We start from the raw sequence: 19,687 nt of genomic DNA, 5'->3' as shown, positions 1-19,687 counted from the left end.
AGGGTGTAATTTCACGCAGAACACAAAGCAAAATATAATTTTTTTTATATAGAAAAAGCAGAACTTGCAGGTTCAGGTATCTGATCAACGGAGCCACTGAGGCAAGAAGATTATGGGGAAAAAAAACTTTTACTTCTCTTTTCATATCCTTGTATGCAGCTGCATATGCATCCAAATAAGGACACCCACCATCTCTTCATTGTACCTGAAAAACACCACAAGACAGTTCTATTCAGCTGCCACGATGGGTAAACAGAACATTATTATAAGGGTTGGCCAAGTAAGCACAGGTTCTTTTGAAGGTATCCACTAAAATAAAGGTACCATCTTCAGAAAATAATTTAATTCTTACGTTTAAGGGAATGGTGGGACGTCAATCAAGGACCAATCTAATTCTTCCACGACCCTACCATCATTTTGAAGTGGTTTACAACTCTTAACTTCTAACTGTTTCAGGTGTTTGAGCACAGCTCCATTGCTGCATACCCTACGCAACTGGGGAAGATGGTCGAGTCTAATGACACTTAGCTTAGGTAACAAAGACTCTGTCGAAACACGAACTGGCTCTGAAGAAAATTTGAACAGCTCCACCAAAATCCTGCATGATCTAACTTTTATCTCTTCCAGGTTAGGCAGAGAACCTGCTAAGGTTTTGTATGAGAAAAGATATTTTAGCTGTCGGCAGTCAAAAACATGAAGCAGTTTTAGTTTCTTAAATCTTAACCCGAGGAAATCATTAAGTTCTCCAATACTTTTCAGATTGACATTGACCAATGAAATTTCGTCAAGATTCAGGAAGAGATCTTGTTTGGCCTTATAACCACCGGAAAAGCTTAGGCTGGGACAGTGGTGAAGTGATAGAGATTTCACCGCAACAAAGCTAATCTTGCTCTTGGTTACCAAGTTCTTGAACATAGCATTAAGACCCTCAGAGTGCATTAAACATAGCGAGGTTACATGTACTAGCAGCCACCCTATAGATGCTTCTGAGACATTGACATTACTGATAGCTACGCAACCCTTGCCGGTCCCACGAGGTAAAGCTGATAGTATTGGAGAAAATAACAGTTGGAATGTCCTTAGCCTTTTTATAAGAGAATTAAACTCATAGGAAAAAGACAATACATCGAGGAGCTTAATGGCAAGAAACTGCAACTGAGGGAGGCATGTAACCTCTTCAAGTGTTGCTTGCCCTTCTCTTTCTTGTCCCTTAAATCCCCATCTATAACCACTGCCTGCCATGTCTAGAACCTCCAAACTTGATAACCCTAGAATTGTCCCAGCTGGAATGCTCTGGAGTTGATGTGTGTTGGAAAGGAAAATGTATCTTAAGCTGATCAATGCTTCAAAACCTCTCGGAAGTTCCTTTATAGCAGACTCATGTAGATCAAGAATCTGAAGTTTGACAAGGGATTCTAGCGAAGGCATGTTTCTCAAGGACTTACAGTTTCTTAACACCAGAGACCGCAAATTATGAAGATTCAAAACGGAGTCAGGCAAGGTTCTTATGCGAACACCGCTAAGATCCAAGATTCTAAGGTTTGGAAATGCTTGTAAGAATCCATGAGGAACTTCCTTAATATAAGTATTCTTCTGTAGTAGTAAAACCGATGTTTCCACACACTCGACTACATGATCAGGTAGCGTATTGAGCTTATTGGCCATTAAAGAAATTCTCTGGAGCGAAGGAACAAACTTATGTTGTGGAATTTCTCTTAGACCTCTCCCGGCCATAACAAGAGAACGGCATCCTTCATTCGGAGGAGACATGATCCATATGGCAAAATCACGTACAACGTCATGCATTTTAACTGTATCAGCACTATCACCATCTTCTAACAAGCACGAGTCCTTCAATCTGTCAACCAAAGCAACTCCCTCGTTCATCAAATCCTCGTAAGGTTGCTGTTCATCCAAGAATCCTTCCACGACCCAGTGCATTATTAATTCACTTACTTTAATCGAGAAGTCCTCCGGAAATAATGCGCAGAAAAGGAAGCAGTCTTTTGTCTTGTCTTGTAGAAAGTCATAGCTGAGTTTCAAAGTCCCAAATATCTTTTCTTCAGTGTCGATAGAAGGTGCCGAGCTCTTTAGCATTTTCAAGGCATGTTTCCAAACCTCGACTTGACATTTTCCACGCAAACCCCTTCCTATTGTGATGATAGCCAGAGGCAATCCACCACATTCACGGGAAACATCCATTGCAAGGGGCTTCACCTCGTCAGAGTTTGCTAATACTCCGGCGTTGTGGCAAAATAATTCCCATGCTTCTTTCTCTTGTAAGCATCCATCCAACTCTTATGTTTTCATCCGTCATCATTTGTTGACACACTTCTAGTCTCCTTGAAGTTAGAACAACCTTGAAATCCTTGAATCCTTCTGATGCTGATGGAATGCCCAAACTGTCTAAATCGATGGGCTTCCAAACATCGTCGAGAATAAGGAGGAAGCTTCTCAGTTTTGCTAGCCTATCATGAATAGTTTTGCCTATGTCCTCCCTTTCGTTGCTCGTAAGAGTTATTCCCATCCTTGTGGCTATGTCCATCTGGATCTTTCTCAAGTCAAACTCTTTGGACACTGTCACCCAAACTACCAAAGCAAACTGTTGAGTACCACCCTGTTTAAAGAGTTCATTGTTAAGTGTCCTGATAAGTGTTGTCTTCCCGACACCTCCCATACTCCAAACACCAATCTTTTGAACATTCTCCTTCTTCGTCAATGAAGGTCCTAAGACCAGTTCGACTCTTTCTGTAGGTGACTCGACCACGGAAGTCTCAATTAAGAGCTCATGACCTTGCTCCTCCAGTCTTTTGATCTCCTCAAGAACCGCAACACTTTTGTCACTAACCAATATAGCACATGAAGAGCGCTTTTCCAGCATCATCTCTCCTATAGACACATTCTCTTCGACCTTTCTTAGCCATATCATAATCTTTTGCTTAAAAGATTTCTCTTGATTCCCTAATTTATTAAGATCTTCATGGACCTTGCTCCGCACCTTCTTTAATCTCTCCAGTTCTCTATTCAAGGTTTTGGTGTTCGATCTGAACATGGTTGTCTCGGCTCTAGAACACATGCCACGACACGTCTCCGCCACGACCGAAGCCAAGATTGCACCTAAACACTCCATGGGAGAAATTTTACTGAGAAATTTTCCAAAAGAAAAAAAAGGAGAAACGAGAAAGAAAAAGATATCTCTCCGACAAATTCTTCTAGAACATAAAATAACCTTTTTGACTTTTATTTGATGTTTGCAAAAGTAGTGGTTGTCCATTTGTTCGAAGTTTCTTTGAGATTTTTTTAGAATGTAGTATATATCGATATTCTACGACAATTAGGTCACTGCCGGCTTGTTTTCTTAAGAAACACTTGGTGTAAAGGTAGTTTTGAGGGAAATTCTTTTAAATAGTGTTTTTTAAGTTTCTGTAACAAAAATAGCCACCAAGAAAACAAATGATTAAAATAGTTTTTTTTTATTTTTTATTTTTATTTTTTTTCTTTTAAATTTGAAACCTTCCCAAAATCACACCCCTTAACTGTAAACCTTAAATGTAGATTAGTTAATTACATTTTTACCTTTTAATAAAATTTATATTGGTCATTTTCTTTATTGAAAACTATTTTTGTGACAAAAAATTAAAAAGGATTATTATAGCGAATTTCTCTAGTTTTTAAGTTTGAAATTAGGCAATAGGATGAATAGGCAACCTCATTGATACTCAAGTTTGGGTATCCCAGCTAAAGATATACCGAATTTAATATTTTTATTTTATTATTATTATTTTTAATTGTTTTAAAATAACCATTTGAAAATGAAAAATGCCGTATGATAGTCGTATTGAGTTTTTTTAACCAAAAGAACGAATGACCAGTGGAAGCACCGTAGCCTAGTGGTTAATGTTTAAAGTTTTCTACACCTAGATCTGGGGTTTGAATCCTTGACTATGCAATTTATTGCAGATTACAGGAGATCCAGGTTTCAAGTACCGGAGAAAGCAATTTATTAAACAATTATGCAGACTATGGAAGAAAGGCTTACAAGGGATCTTCAATAGGCCTGGGCAAAATAACCGGAACCGAAGAACCGAACCGGAACCGAACCGAAATACCCAAAACCGGAACCGGACCAATACCCTCAAATACCCGAACGGTTCCTATATTTTTATATCCGAAATAACCAAACCGAACCGGAACCGAACCGAGAACCGAACCGGTACCCGAATATATAAAAATATTAATTATATATACATATAACATCATTAAATATATATTTTAAATTTAAAATTCTATTAAAAGTATCTGAAAATAGTTGAGGATAACTAAATTATTATAAAGTATCCAAACTACCCGAAAGTATCCGAAAGTATCCGGATCGTTTTATCCGAAATATCCAAAGTAATCCAAAATATCCAAATTTCTTATGTAAATCATCTTAATTATTTGATATTTTACCCTAAATAACCGATATTTTATCCAAATTATCCGAACTATCCGAACTATCCGAACCCGAACCGGATCCAAATGAGAACCGAACTTTTTCCGGATATTTTCCGGTTCATCCGAACCGAACCGAACCCGAAACTATCCGAACCAAACCCAACCGAAAATAGGTCAAGTACTAAATGGATCCTCTAGCCCCTATCCGAACTACCCGAAACCCGAAATACCCGAACCGAACCGAACCGATACCCGAAATGCCCAGACCTAATCTTCAACATGGTGCAAGTAAATCTGGTGAGGCGTAGATCTTCATAGGACGGCTCAGGTGATGCAGTTTAGGCGTAGATCCTCATAAGACAGGTACTATTGTCGGTTGTCGAATCGTCTATCAATCTAAAGTTAAATAGTTGGAGTTTTGGAGAGAGGTTTAAAATTTTTAAATAAGTAAATATTAAAAATTTCAAATTTTTTTTAAAAATAGTTTCAAAAAACATTTTTGAATTTCAAAAAGAATATGAAAAATATTGAAAAATATCAAAAAAGAAAGTTATAAAAAAATTCGAATTCGAAAACATATAATTCGAAATTATAAAAATATTTTTTATTTTTTATTGTTAATTTATATCTATGTATTATAAAGTAAGAGGACGAATCATGAGAGGTGGCTCGAGAGTCTACACTCCCGGCTTTGAAATTAAGGCAAGGTTACGAGAGAGTTTGAGTCATGAAAAGAAGTGAAAGAAAAATATGTATCAACATGCTCAGTAATTAAATGCAATGAAGTACTGATTTCTGAACTTCAGTATTTAGCCGTAGCAAGTGTTTCATTTGCTTTGATGAGAGTTATGCAAGAGCAGTAAACATTCTCAGTGATTAGAGGCAATCAATACTGATTTCTGAACTTCAGTATTTAGCTGAATAGCAAGCGTTTCATTTGCTTTGATGAGAGAGCTATGCAAGAGCAGTAGATGACCATATAATATTTGATTAATTCAAGAGCATTAGCATTAGCATTACAACCATATAATATTTGATTCATCTTCCAAACAAAGTTCTCATATAGTGATCAACCAAGCAATTGGCAGAAGTATTTGTCTTCTCTTATCGTTGCTAGAATGCTAGCACAGCCCCTAGCGTATGGTGTTTGTGTACGCCAATAGCTCTTCGGCCACTGATGATATTACAAAGATTGGAACCTAAATAAAGCCATAATAGAGCGATTTTAGTCCATTTTGAGTTAAGAATAGTGTCAAATAAGAACCATTGAAAAAGAAAGAAAAGTAATTGAAAACCACAAAGGTTCAAAAGGATTCTATTATATGATGATCATATAGTAAACAAGAAGAAACACACAATCATAGTTTCTGGACATCTGTTAAGTCATATGATTTGTTCTTGGATAGAAGCCCCGCTGCTATAAACCTCTGCATCAGCAACGTGAACATCTTTGCCGAGAACCGTTATGTTAGCTACACGAGCCCAACTTCCAACGGTTGAATCCCACCCCACGATACTATCAGACACACAAGCATGTTCCTTGATCCGAGAACCGCGCATAACAGTGCAACCAAACAATCTCACACCGGATTCAATCACACATCCTGGACCAATCACCACATCAGGTCCTATCAAGCATCGTTCCCCTATAACCGCGGTCTCATCCGCCATAACATTCCCGATCACGTGATCTCCCGACGACGCGAAAAGCTCCTCTGGGGCATTCTTTCTTAGACAGCGGAGATACATTCTCTGCCCTGTTAAGTAATCTTTTGGCTGACCAATGTCCATCCAGAAACCGGGTAGTACCATGGCGTAAAGCTTCTTCTCTGACGCTATCTTAGGGAATATCTCTTTCTCTATCGATGTCCGTCTCAGCTCGATCATGTCCAGCACAGACGGGTTCAAGAGGTATATCCCAGCGTTGATCTTGTCCCCTACAAAATGTTTTGGTTTCTCAACGAAACTTTCAACTCTTGATTCTTCTTTACCTTCCTCCTCCATAACCACCACACCCTACTTAGAAGGATCATCTACTTTGGTCACCATGATTGAAGCTTCAGCGGCGTGATTCTTGTGAAATTCGATCATCTCGAGCAGTGGATATTCGCAGATAACATCACTGTTCAGCACAAAAAAGGGTTTGCCTGATTCATCGATAAGCTTGTCACGAGCCAAAGCGAGAGGCCCTGCTGTCCCGAGGGGTTCGGTTTCTTGAGAAAAGGTGATCTTCATCTCAAGCTTTTTCTCATATTCTTTCACAAAATTCAACATCACCTTATAATAAAACAAATAAACACAATGAGAATCATCACTACACCACAGCGTAAATAAATAATGAATAGTAGTAGTACCTCTGGTTGTTGGTGGTTGATAGCTAATACAACTTCAGTAACTCCAGCAGCTTTTAGAGCTTCAATCTATTTAATTTAAGCATCGACCAAAAAGTATGATTCAGAGAATGGATGCATCATAATGAGAAGAAGCTACCTACCGTACCTGATGCAAAATCATGGGCTTGTTTCCAAAATCAACTAGGGGTTTTGGAATGCTGAATGTAAGCGGTCTCAATCGAGTTCCGAATCCTCCAACTAGAATAACAGCCTTCATTCTGCTACAAATATAATTATATATGGAGAGAATCAACAAAAAATTTCTGGAAAAAAAATGTTCAATTACAAGCACGAGAGTATTTTTTTCAGCTTTCTGAACTAAAAAAACACAAAGGAATCTCTGATTCTAGAACTCACATGAGATTTTGAGGAGGTTGTCACAGATCTACTGAATCGTTTAGACAATGCTGCTCTGATATGTAAGGAAACTACGAATACGATGATGATTCAGCCCAAACGTACCGTACATTATAAAGACAAGAATATTCCAATTGAATACAATAAGAATTCTTTTTAACCTTTCTCTAATTCGTCAGCGTACCAATCAATTCTAAGTAGATTAACTTGAGCTTTTCTTTAGGTGGGCCTATTTTGTCATATCCCATACCAAAAAAAAAATACTTGTTTCCGTTTAAAAGATGATTTACATCTATTTATGGGTTTATTTTTTTATTTTTTTACAAGAAAAGGCCATTCTATCACTTGTGGATTTATTTTATTATATTGTTATATGAAGTTTTGTTTTAATACTACTCTTTAGTCTAACCATAACTATGTTTTTTCTTAATCAATTTCTTATCTATTTATATTCATGTATTTTCTTTCTCACGTATCTCATATTTTCTAATCTCTTTTTAAAATTATTATGAATTATGATTTTATCATATTTTATTAGTATTATTTATTTTTCTTCTATTTTTATGTCTAAATTGGTTTACTTTTCATTCTTTGTCCTATAACCACATGTACCTTTCATAATATTCTATTACATGATCCTTATACTCAATTATAGATTGTAATGAAAATAATTAATAATATCAAAATTTATTAGAATTACAAATGGAAGAAAACCTCATTAAATGTATCTAGAAAATAATGGAATGTAAACCATAATATTTCAAAATATAAAATTTTGTGCTTAAAAGGAAATTCAACAACTTAGAAATCATGTATTCTGCTGTGAAAGTAAAAAAATGGCCAAAAAATCTTTAGTTTTGTTGAAACAACACCGACATTATTATTATTTTTCTCTTCTAGACTCATTGATTCGCATAATTTTAATTTTTTTTTTATCAATTTCTCATGTTGATTTTTCATTTTTATCTTGCAATATATTCTATATTTTTTTAAATATTGATGTAGACTCGTACTATTGGTCGTTTAAAATTCATGTGTACAACTTTATAAAAGTAGCTTCAATTGTTATTATGCTTTCATACCTTTTATTTTTTTGTTAAAATGTTCCATATTTTATTTTAAAATATTTATATTTAAAATATAAAATGTTCCAAATTCTGATTATAACTAAGAATCTTTGTTTTGGCAAGGAAAAGAAGAAAACAATGATAATTCAGCGGTGCATATATCTGACTCTCTGAGTCAGGTCCTGCTCAACACGATGGGCTTTATTAGTTATTCGTTAAGGCCTTAATGGGCCGTCCGTTGTTGCCCTCTACTATATAAATAAAAATGTTCCCCTTTCGCAGAATAGCCTCGCAGAGTAGCCATTCTTTGGTCCCTCCCTCCCTCCTTTTCTCTCTCTCTCTCTCTCTATAGCTCTTAGTCTCATTCTCTCTTACGCCTCGCCGGAGCTTTTTTTGTTCGTTTAATCGCCGTCGTGTAGAGCTTACCACGTTCTTGTCCTCCGTCATCAAACCCTCTGGGTGAGTATCTCCTTGATTTTCCCTTTTCGATTTCTCACTCGTTTTAATCTCGGATTCAACTTGTTCTAATCTCTTTTCGTGTTCTTTGATTCGAATCCTCGTCTAAAATCATGTTTCCTCACTCGATCTGTTTCCATTTCGCTGCATTTTCCCAGTAAATTAACCGTCTTGTTCTTCGTTATTCGATTTCTAGGGTTTCGCGGCGTGCTTCTGTTCGCGTCTCTTCGTTGATTTGGGATATCTCTGATTCGATTCGAGGTGGGTTTGTTTTCTACTCTATTTTTGTTTATGGTTTTTTTTTTTGTGAAATTAGTGGCATTCGCTCTGAATCTAAGCTTCAATCTATGAAACCCTAAATTGAAGGGAACAATGACTCTTTGATTTTCGAAAGCTTTAGGTTTTTGTGATTCTATCTTTCTTGTTTCGGAGTATATATTGCAACTTCAATCTATGAAACCCTAAATTGTACAGAACAATGACTGCTTTGATTGTGAGATTCTCTTTCTTGTTTCTCTTTAGATGTATGTAAAAGCTGTAACCTTGATGATTCTGTTGCTTGAAATAGTTTACGAAAGTTTCATTTTTTTTTTTTTTTGTCATGCATTGAGAAAGCTTTTAGTCTGTGTGTGTCTCTCGTGTTTATGATAGCTTTCTTGTTCACGTATATGATAGATTGTGACCAAGTAATGTGCACAAGTTTATGATAACTTTTCTTGTTTCTGAATATATATTGCAATTTCTTTCTCATATAAGTTTCTTCTGTGCTCTCTTTAGATGGGAGACTCTCGAAACGGTAACGCACGAGCTCCTGCTGGCCTGCCTCCAAGAGCGCCTCCAAGAGCTGCGAACACCTACGAAATTGATGTCAAGAACTTCATCTCACGCACAAGAGCCTTGTATGCACACTGGAATCAGCACAGTGAAGACCTTTGGGGATCTGCTGACGCTCTTGCTGTAGCTACCCCTCCTGCTTCCGATGATCTGCGCTACCTGAAATCGTCGGCTTTGAACATTTGGCTTCTTGGGTATGAGTTTCCTGATACAATCATGGTTTTCACGCCGAAGAAGATCCATTTCTTGTGCAGCAAGAGCAAGGCAACTCTGCTTGAAGTTGTGAAAAAGCCTGCACTTGATGAGTTGAGGATTGATGTTGTTATGCATGTGAAGGCTAAAGGTGATGATGGAACAGGGCAGATGGATGCCATTTTTCGTGCCATCCGTGATCTACTTGTTGGTGATGGAAAGGAGTCTCAAGTTGTGGGACACATTGCTCGTGAGGCTCCTGAAGGTAAGTTTCTGGAGACGTGGACTGAGAGGCTAAAGAATGCAATGTTTCAGTTTGTGGATATCACTGCGGGGTTGTCTGATCTGTTTGCTGTTAAAGACGGAACTGAGATCATTAATGTGAAGAAAGCTGCGTATCTAGCCTACAGCGTGATGAAGAATGTTGTTGTTCCTAAACTTGAGAATATTATCGATGAGGAGAAAGATGTCACCCACTCTTCGTTGATGGATGTCACCGAGAAAGCAATACTTGAGCCAACGAAAGCCAATGTGAAGCTGAAGGCAGAGAATGTTGACATATGCTACCCTCCCATATTTCAGAGTGGAGGCAAGTTTGATCTGAAGCCTAGTGCTGCAAGTGATGATGAATTGCTCACTTATGATCCAGCGAGCATCATTATATGCGCTGTTGGTGCTCGGTACAATAGCTATTGCTCCAATGTCGCTAGGACTTACCTAATAGATGCAACTCCTCTCCAGAGCAAGGCTTATGAAGTTCTTCTCAAGGCACATGAGGCTGCTATTAATGCTCTTAGGCCGGGAACTAAGTTGAATACTATCTATCAAGCTGCCCTGTCCGTGGTTGAAAAGGAAGCTCCTGAGTTGGTTGACAAGCTAACCAAATCTGCTGGTACTGGTATCGGTCTTGAATTCAGAGAGTCTGGATTGAATATTAATGCGAAGAATGATAAAGTGTTGAGATCAGAGATGGCGTTTAATGTGTCTCTTGGGTTCCAGAACTTGGAATGTGAGGAGGAGAGCCGTAGCAAGAACAAGAAATTCTCGCTATTACTGGCTGATACTGTTATTGTTAAAGATCAGAATCCTGAGATTTTGACTACAAAGTGCTCCAAAGCTGTCAAGGATGTGGCTTATTCATTCAAGGAGGAAGAAGAAGAGAAGCCAAGGAAGAAGGCAAGGACCGCTGGACCAGAGAACTACATGACAAAAACAGCTCTTAGATCAGATGATCATGTGGTGTCTAAAGAGGAGCTGCGGAAACAGCACCAGGCAGAGCTTGCACGCCAGAAAAATGAAGAGACTGCCAGAAGGCTTGCTGGTGACAGTTCCGGTTCTGGAGACCGCCGGTCTACTGCAAAGACTTCCACTGATATGGTTGCCTACAAGAACGTTAATGATGTGCCTCAGCCTAGGGATTTGATGATCCAAGTTGATCAGAAGAACGAGGCTTTACTGTTACCCATCTATGGTAGCTTGGTTCCGTTCCATGTATCAGCGATCAGAACAGTATCAAACCAGCATGAGAGCAGCCAGAATAACTACATCCGTATCATTTTCAATGTCCCCGGTACACCCTTCAACCCTCCTGACTCTAACACTTTGAAAAACCAGGGAGCTATATATCTCAAGGAGGTTTCATTCCGGTCCAAGGATTCAAAGCATAGCAGTGAAGTGGTTCAGGCGATTAAGACCCTGAGACGGCAAGTCAATGCTCGTGAGTCGGAAAGAATCGAAAGGGCAACACTGGTGACCCAAGAGAAGCTTCAGCTTGCAGGAAACAAGTTCAAACCTCTCAGGTTGTCTGATCTATGGATCCGTCCGCAGTTTAGCGGTCGCAAGAGGATTCCTGGAACACTCGAAGCTCATGCCAATGGTTTCAGATATTCTACAACTAGGCCCAATGAGCGGGTGGATGTCCTGTTTGGAAACATTAAGCATGCGTTTTTCCAGCCTGCTGAGAGGGAGATGATCACCGTCCTGCATTTTCACCTGCACAATCACATCATGGTAGCAAACAAGAAAACAAAGGACGTCCAGTTCTATGTTGAGGTGATGGATGTTGTGCAATCTTTAGGCGGTGGAAGGAGATCAGCCTATGACCCAGACGAGATTGATGAAGAGCAGCGGGAGAGGGCTAGGAAAAACAAGATCAACATGGACTTCAATCATTTTGCAAGCCGAGTCAATGATATGTGGCAACAACCTCAGTTTGCAAGTTTGGACCTTGAGTTTGATCAGCCACTGAGAGAGCTTGGGTTCTATGGTGTGCCGCATAAGACAAACGCTTTCATCATCCCGACCTCCAGCTGCCTTGTAGAGATCACTGAAATGCCCTTTTTTGTGGTCAGTTTGAGTGAGATTGAGATTGTGAATCTGGAGAGAGTTGGGTTTGGGCAGAAGAACTTTGACATGGCCATAATCTTCAAGGACTTCAAGAAAGATGTTCTCAGGGTTGACTCTATTCCCACTACTTCTCTAGAAGGGATAAAGGAATGGCTTGACACTACTGATATAAAGTACTACGAGAGCAAACTGAATCTGAACTGGAGGCAGATCCTCAAGACAATCACTGATGATCCACAGAGCTTTGTAGAGGAAGGTGGATGGGAGTTTTTGAACTTGGATGGAAGCGATTCAGAATCTGGTGGCTCTGAGGAGTCAGACAAAGAGTATGAGGCCTCAGATGTGGAGGTTGAGTCTGAGTCAGAGGACGAGGATTCAGACAGCGCTTCACTGGTTGAGTCAGAGGACGATGAAGAAGAAGACTCGGAGGAAGAATCAGAGGAAGAGAAGGGTAAGACATGGGACGAGCTGGAGAGAGAAGCTACTAATGCAGACAGAGAGCATGGAGCTGAGTCTGACAGTGAGGAAGATAGGAAGAGAAGGAAGATGAGAGCGTTTGGGAAATCGCGTCCTGGAACCAGCGGTGGTGGTGGAGGCAGAAGCAGCGGTGGAGGAGGCAGCAGCATGAGGAACATGCCACCATCCAAACGCAAGCACAGGTGAGAAAAAACCAATAATTCGAATTCCGCTTGTCCTAATACTCCACATTGTTCTTTGGAGGTGAAACGAAAATCAGACAATTTGCAAGGTTAACTTCTAGTGTTGTTTTTTTTTTTTTTTGGTTGGCAAACAAAAACTATGGTTTAGTTATGGTTGAATGAATCAGACTGTCATGTATAATTATCACTTCGTATGTTTGGAGAAGCATAAGGGATTTTATTATGTGGAGAGGGTTATGGCATTTGGTTGGCAATGGTATTGGTAGATCTATAATGGTTAAAAGCTTTGTTAATGTAGCAAAGTCTAGTGATTGTAGGTTGAAAGCTCTGTTAATGTAGCAAAGTCTAGTGGCTCTAGAGACAGTTGCAGATCTTATAAACGATTCCACGTAGTAGTGGGATAGGGGTAACTTAAGCTTATTTTGCCCCCACACAAAATCAAAATGTAAAGTTTTAAAGTGGCAATGCCAAGAAATGCAAAGAGAAGATCAAACCATTCGGAGTTCTCACCCTTCGAAAGTGAAACAAACTCTTGGCAAAGACCTTTTTTTTTTTTTTTGAGCAACAACTCTTGGCAAAGACCACAGAAAGATTCTCTGAAGTGTAATGGCTTTGAACAAAAAAAGAAAAAAAAAAAAGGAGGGAGCGGCAGATTTAAACTCTCTGGTACTTCACATAAGCAAGTCATCACAATAATATTAATACGCATAGTAAAATTATTATTACTCTTCTTTCCCAACTCGCAACAAATAATAGCTAAGTAACATAAAATATTCAGTACTTAATGACAGTCAAAAGACTTTCGCTTAAATTTTTGTGAAAAAAAACCCCTTCATATATATATATATATATATATATATATATATATTATTTTATTTTTTTCCTTCATATATATTGATCAATTGATAGTATCCACAACCTGGTTTTAGCAAGAAGAACTCTTCCAAATCTCCTCGAGCTCTTTAGCAAACTCCACTTGCCTTCCGACAACTAAAGTTATGTGATCTTTGTTCTCAACAACCTTAACACGTGCTCGAGGAATCCGACTTTGAACATTGTAGCTACACTCAACAGGTACTACCTCATCGTCTCTTCCATGGAAGATGGCGACATTACACTTCAGTTTGTCTCGTACGATGTCCAAATACGAATCCAGTTTGCTCCCTACTCCACATATTATGTTGTGTAAAGTGTGCCACGCTGCGTTATGCGTGTGACACATAAACCCTTCTATTAGAAAGTTCACTGTCCTGCAATAGAGAAATAGCTTAACAAATTTCAGTTTCTCTGAATTTAATTTAGTTAGTTATGTTTTTATTTTTTCTATTATTCCAAACAACTCCAACCATAGATAGACTAGAGTTAAATATATTTACTATATATAGAATAGAGATAATTATTATACTATATGTAGGCATGACACATATCAAAGTAACATTCAAAATGCTCCATACACTAATAGGTTCGGTAGGTTAGAACTTAGTATTAGCTTATAATATTTAGCTCATCTCTGCATCGTTAGGTTGCCTAAGTATTTTTTATTTTTCCCATTGTGTCAATATACTGGCTAGCTATTTGATGCAACTTTTAATTGAAAACCTTACGCTATCTCTATATTTTCATTCATTAATTTAATTTAATATGAATGAAAGCTTAGATACCTATTATTACGGGTGATGAGTTTGGCAAGAAATTGCCAAAGACGATGGTTCTTGCAGATGAGAAGACAAATGGTACGGCTAATGTGTTCATACCAACAAGCCATCGACGCTCCAAACGCTATGGGCGGCCAAATCCTCCGTGGTGCAACTTTCTTCATCACGTACTGCCTTGGCTCCGCCTCCGTCGTCGGCACCGGATGGTACGGCTTCGCCACAGATGCACACGTGTCAAATCTCAGAAAAGCGTACACATATATAAAAATCGTAGCACCACGATTGGTCATGAAATGCGTATTGTCTTTTGGACTCACCAAAATCAAAATTATATTGAATTGATTAATTAATAACTAAACTAAATGTGATGAGAACGCAAGTCCACAGGAAAAACCTTTTACCAAGCCATTTTAACTAAACTAATAAAGAGTAAGCTACTCAGCTGAATGATAAAAACTGTAGATGATAATATAGAACTTAATTCAACAAGTTCTTTTGTAAGATTGCTATTATGATCTGAAAATTATACCATAGATGTTGACATACCATATATTACTATAACCATCGTATTATTTTTACGGTTATATTCCAGGTTTCCTAAATTCTAATACTTTTTCTGATGTTTTAATCACATTTATGTAAAACAACCATTACATTTAAAAAAAAAAACTATTTACGCGCAGAATTTCTAATTTATTTATTTTTTTCATAAAGTCGTATTATGTTTATAAGGACTAAATGCAAACTAACCGGAGCGAGGAGGGTTAGTGACTTGATGGAACCACCGTGCTTAGCGACTAAACCAAAAGCCAAGATGCAACCCAAAGAGTGAGCCACAATGTGGAACGACTTCACATTGTGTTTAAGCAATACCGATTTCTCGATCATCTCCACATGCTCTCTCATCGTGTAGAGTGAATCCGCAGGCTTAGGGCTCTTCCCAAACCCTAAGAGATCTACGGCAAATAGTCTATACTTGGATTTCGACAACCTTGGAAATACCGTCTCTGTCCAAAACGCCGATGAAGATATGAAGCCGTGGATGAACAACACGTCTTCATTCCCACTATTACCTATGAAAATGTTCAAAATTGAAAGTCACTAAATAGTTTTAATGTTTGAGATTACTGGGCAATTTTGCACACATATTTAAATAAACTATATCATTGGGTTAATCATTAATATAGAATCTCGCTTTTAAAATACGATTATATGGAATGCAAAATTTACCAACTTTCAAATTTTCACCTGGTTTTGAGTAAAACAAATTCATGGGATTTGACATGAAAATAGCTATCTCTATATTTGGTTTTGATAATTGTCCCTTTGAGAAAATATGAAAAGAAATATATATATATATATATATATTTCTGTTTATTTATTTATTTTTTACTTTTTGTGGTATTATTTATACAAAATGTGAATATCTTACCTTTAGGGAACTGAGTTTTGACAAAAAGGGACTGATCTTTGACACAAGTTGAATTCCAACAAGTACAAAATCCACAATCACAATCCGACCATCTCGAGACTTGTCGGCTCAAATTCTGCGGTCTGATCTTGCCTTGAAGCATCTCAACGACAGTGAAGCTCGACTTCATCGTTTTCCTTCTTTTCTTACTTATCTTGATCTCGCCACAATCAGAGTGTGACCGAGTCATATTCACTACCCATTTTGTGAGATCGTTAACAGAGAGCTTAGAGAGGTCTGATAGAAGAGAAGGACGAGAATAAAGAGTCTCAGAGATCTCCTCTAGCTCAATCTTGGAACGACCGCTACATGCAAAACCGGCCGGTTAAATTAGTAAACCGAATAAAAAGTGGATGCTATTTTCAATCCCTAGTAGCAGTCATAATTAGTAATGGAATTATTCTCTTGAAAATGCAAAAGGGATTAATACGTGTGTGTAAGATAAATTTAAGTCTTTTTCTATAGCATTTGTCAACAATTAATTAATATTGCAATGAGAACAAAACATATTGACATGAATCTTCGACTCTAACGTTGTTGTTGGACAAACAAGCCACGTTTGTTCCAAGTAAAATGACATGTCTTTTCATTTTATTTTCAAATAATTTCCCCCAAAAAATTAATACCTAAGTTGTTGCAGAGGAGAAACAGTGAGGATCTTGGATTCACAATTGTTATGAGATAAGAGGATGTTCCCTCGACTTGCGGTGATGAGTTTCTTGGGTGACAAGCAATAGCAAGGCTTCCACTCTGCTTCGAGGAGATAATCAGCTGTTTTGTAGAGAAGACAGAGCAAATAATCCATGATGTCTAACAGACAAAACACAACGAAACTCACGACCTCGTTCACCCATCTCCCCGCTGATGCTGATCTTGTCTTCATCGCACCCATGCATGAACTTGAATTTAGATTATATCCACAAGTATTTCTCTCCCTCTCTCTTGTAAATTGTAATATATGAGAAGAGAGAACTATGTGAGAGGTTGTTCGCCTTATCTTATTTGCTCTCTCTCTCTCTCTCTCTCTCTCTCTCTCTCTCTCTCTCTCTCTCTCTCTCTCTCTCTATATGTTTGAGAGTTGAGAAGAGGAATATATGGAGAGATATGGGAAATTGTGACCCGAGGGTTACATATGATATGCACCATATTCTACATAATATATGGTAAGAAATTGGTAGAGATGTGAGACGTCAAGTAAAAGATAAAGAAATGGGAAAACAACAACGTGTGGTAAAAAAAAAAAAAAAAAACGTGTGGTTGTGGATATTTTTGGACATTTAGTTATAGAGTTTTCGTGATTTTATGTACATATATCATAGTTACAAAAAAAAGTATATATATCATAGGAATATGGTGAATAGACATTTTCATATATATTTTTTTAAGATTGAGAACCAAAAAGAAAAAAAAAGATTGGTGACTTCTCATAGAAATTAAAATACAGATTCCAAAGGTGTAGTAGCGAAAGCGTGCAAGAGAACTAATTGGAGAATCGTAGAATATTTTCTTATATATTCCATTTGTACAGTGCTAGTATTTGTTTTTCTCAAATTTTTTGAGTTTTGTTTTCGTCTAGTCACCATTAAGGCTCCAAAATTATTCCACTAACATAAGATGTTTTAGTTAAAAATATATATAGGGAATTAAAAATTATTTCTTAAAATAAAAATATTATTAATAATATAAATTTAAAATGTGTTAAATTGTTACAACGATAATGCTTTTTTATTTTTCTTTAAGATTCTTAATTTTGGATGTAGATTTACACCACAGTTACAAATTAAAACATTAAAATAAATATATGTATAAGTATAATATGAAAAGTTGACAAAAAGTATAATACGAAAAAGATGAAATAAAGTAAATTGTTTAGACTCTAGTAACTAGAGACACTATAAGAAGAGGTAGGTGGTAGTTGAACCATCCTGTGAATGAATCAAATCTAAAATTTGTTCTTCCTCTCTGACTTGGCTTTATAATACTCACTCATTCATACTCCAATCAACTTCTCTTCTTAGTTGTAATATTTTCTTGCTAATCCAAACTTTCTTATCTAACTGCTAAAGGCTTTTCTCTTTGCAAAAGATATTGTATAACTATTTTAATAGTAAGAAACCACCATATCAATTTCCTTAGTTTTATACATTACAGAGGATGGAAACTATAGAATTTATGCTAAACAGTATCTTTTTGGACCTTTTGTAACCTAGCGGTTGATGAGTCTTTGCTTCAAAAGCTTTGAGATTAAATATTTTATTTCGTCTAACAAAACTAAAAACACACAAATTAAAGACCTAATGATTCAAATCCACTATACATGTCTTTTCGAGTGAAGAATCACTTGAAACGTTCTTCGGTAATTTATAATTTATTTGTATACACTTCATAGTTAAGGCGTACAAACATATCATCACTATACGATTTAATATTTTATTGAAAGTTATACACATTGCCAACAATGTGTCGTGCATGTTCATAGCGGATGCATCCTAACAAAACAAAATTTAAATGCGTTAGGGATATGGAGATATCTAGTTATCACCATAACTTTACTCAAAACAAAGATACATCTTCAGCCCTCACACTTTAATTCAATCATTTTCTAGTTCTATAAATATATGACAAATAACCAAATCCAAATTTGCATCGAACCAAAGAGAAAAATGAACAAAACTTAGGTTCACTCCCTGCGGTGAACCTTTAAATTCACTACATCTCTTATCATCAATCAAATTGTCACCTAGATAAATAATAAAATCTACATTTTTATTTTAAAAAAAATCTACAATAACTAAGAAAAAAATAACGCAAATTTTAATGACGTTAACGCCGTTAGCTAAACTCTAAACACTAAATCCTAAAATTTAAACCCTAAATTTAAACCTTAAAACCTAAATCTAAATCCTAAACCCTAAACCCAAACCCTAGATTCTAAATCTTAAACTCAAACCCTATACTGTAAAACCAAACTTTATACCCTAAACCCAAACCCTATATCCTAAACCCAAATCCAAACCATGGATCCTAAACTCTAATCGTAAACCCTAAACCCAAAATCTATACCCTAAAAGTTTGGGTTAATGTTGATGTTGTTCCTTTAGGATTTAAGGTTTGGGGTTTAGAGTCTAGGATTTGGGTTTAGGGTCTAGGGTTTACGGTTTGGGTTTAGGGTCTATTATTTGGGTTTAGGGTATAGGATTTGGATTTAGGTTCTAGAGTTTAGGTTTAGGGTCTAGAGTTTGGGTTTAGAATTTAGGGTATATGATTTACACTACAAGAAAACAGCAAGGATACTGAGGGAAAAAATCGTCGGAATTTCGTCGGAATAACGTTATTCCGACGACATACCGACGAAACAAGTCCTCGAAAATAATTCCTCGGAATTTCTTCTTTCCTCGGAAATCCCTCGGAATTTTCTGACGGAATTCCGAGGAAACAAATTTCCGAAGAAATTCCGAGGATCACTAGTTTGTCGAAAATTTCCTCGGAATATACCGAGGGAGAACTTCGTCGGGATATTTCCTCGGAAGCTCATCGATCGATGCTTTTTTGGACACATATCCATCGATCGATCGGAATATACCGAGGGAAATCTTCCTCGGAATATTCCGAGGAACATGTCCCTCGGTATATTCCGAGGAAGATGTCCCTCGGTATATTCCGAAGAAAGGTGTCCCTCGGTATATTCCGAGGAAGATGTCCCTCGGTATATTCCGAACGTTTTTTTATAAACAGATCGATTGATGGATATATGTCCAAAAACGCATCGATCGATCGAGTAAAAAATATAATTAATTTCCTCGGAATGTAAAAAATATTA

The 19,687-nt window shown here is 37.2% G+C and overlaps 3 protein-coding genes and 1 pseudogene across 3 annotated transcripts; 1 reads left to right on the top strand and 3 right to left on the bottom strand.

The window, feature by feature from the left end:
• Positions 1-354: 354 nt before the first annotated feature.
• Positions 355-3,111, bottom strand: LOC106330032 (probable disease resistance protein At4g27220). The gene is given in 2 exon segments (XM_013768599.1): positions 355-2,292; positions 2,294-3,111. Coding segments are annotated over 2 exon segments (2,697 nt in total). The 5' UTR covers positions 3,053-3,111.
• A 2,560-nt stretch (positions 3,112-5,671) lies between these two features.
• LOC106334505 lies at positions 5,672-7,285 on the bottom strand (annotated as a pseudogene).
• A 1,266-nt stretch (positions 7,286-8,551) lies between these two features.
• LOC106334502 (FACT complex subunit SPT16) lies at positions 8,552-12,970 on the top strand. The gene is made up of 3 exons (XM_013772792.1): positions 8,552-8,713; positions 8,907-8,971; positions 9,488-12,970. Exon 3 carries the CDS (start codon positions 9,488-9,490, stop codon positions 12,743-12,745), a length of 3,258 nt encoding a protein of 1,085 aa, XP_013628246.1. The 5' UTR covers positions 8,552-8,713; positions 8,907-8,971; the 3' UTR covers positions 12,746-12,970.
• Positions 12,971-13,452: 482 nt separating this feature from the next.
• LOC106334504 lies at positions 13,453-16,975 on the bottom strand. Its single transcript, XM_013772793.1, has 5 exons — positions 16,494-16,975; positions 15,829-16,172; positions 15,147-15,469; positions 14,403-14,608; positions 13,453-13,991 (listed from the first exon to the last, which is right to left on the bottom strand). Exons 1-5 carry the CDS (start codon positions 16,757-16,759, stop codon positions 13,667-13,669), a joined length of 1,464 nt encoding a protein of 487 aa, XP_013628247.1. The 5' UTR covers positions 16,760-16,975; the 3' UTR covers positions 13,453-13,666.
• Between the last annotated feature and the right edge of the window lie 2,712 nt (positions 16,976-19,687).

Source organism: Brassica oleracea, chromosome C3, assembly GCF_000695525.1.
Source record: "Brassica oleracea var. oleracea cultivar TO1000 chromosome C3, BOL, whole genome shotgun sequence".
Classification (NCBI taxonomy): domain Eukaryota; kingdom Viridiplantae; phylum Streptophyta; class Magnoliopsida; order Brassicales; family Brassicaceae; genus Brassica; species Brassica oleracea.
Note: the sequence above shows the minus strand (reverse complement) of the source record. Positions and strands in the feature narration are given on the sequence as shown.

Excerpts from the sequence above, each read along its gene's own strand:
- LOC106334502 (XM_013772792.1), top strand. The coding sequence starts at position 9,488 with ATGGGAGACTCTCGAAACGGTAACGCACGAGCTCCTGCTGGCCTGCCT.
- LOC106334504 (XM_013772793.1), bottom strand. The coding sequence starts at position 16,759 with ATGGGTGCGATGAAGACAAGATCAGCATCAGCGGGGAGATGGGTGAAC. Across the intron at positions 16,173-16,493 it reads TCTCCTCTGCAACAACTTAG|CGGTCGTTCCAAGATTGAGC; the intron begins GTATTAATTTTT and ends TTTTGCATGTAG. Across the intron at positions 15,470-15,828 it reads CAAAACTCAGTTCCCTAAAG|GTAATAGTGGGAATGAAGAC; the intron begins GTAAGATATTCA and ends ACATTTTCATAG.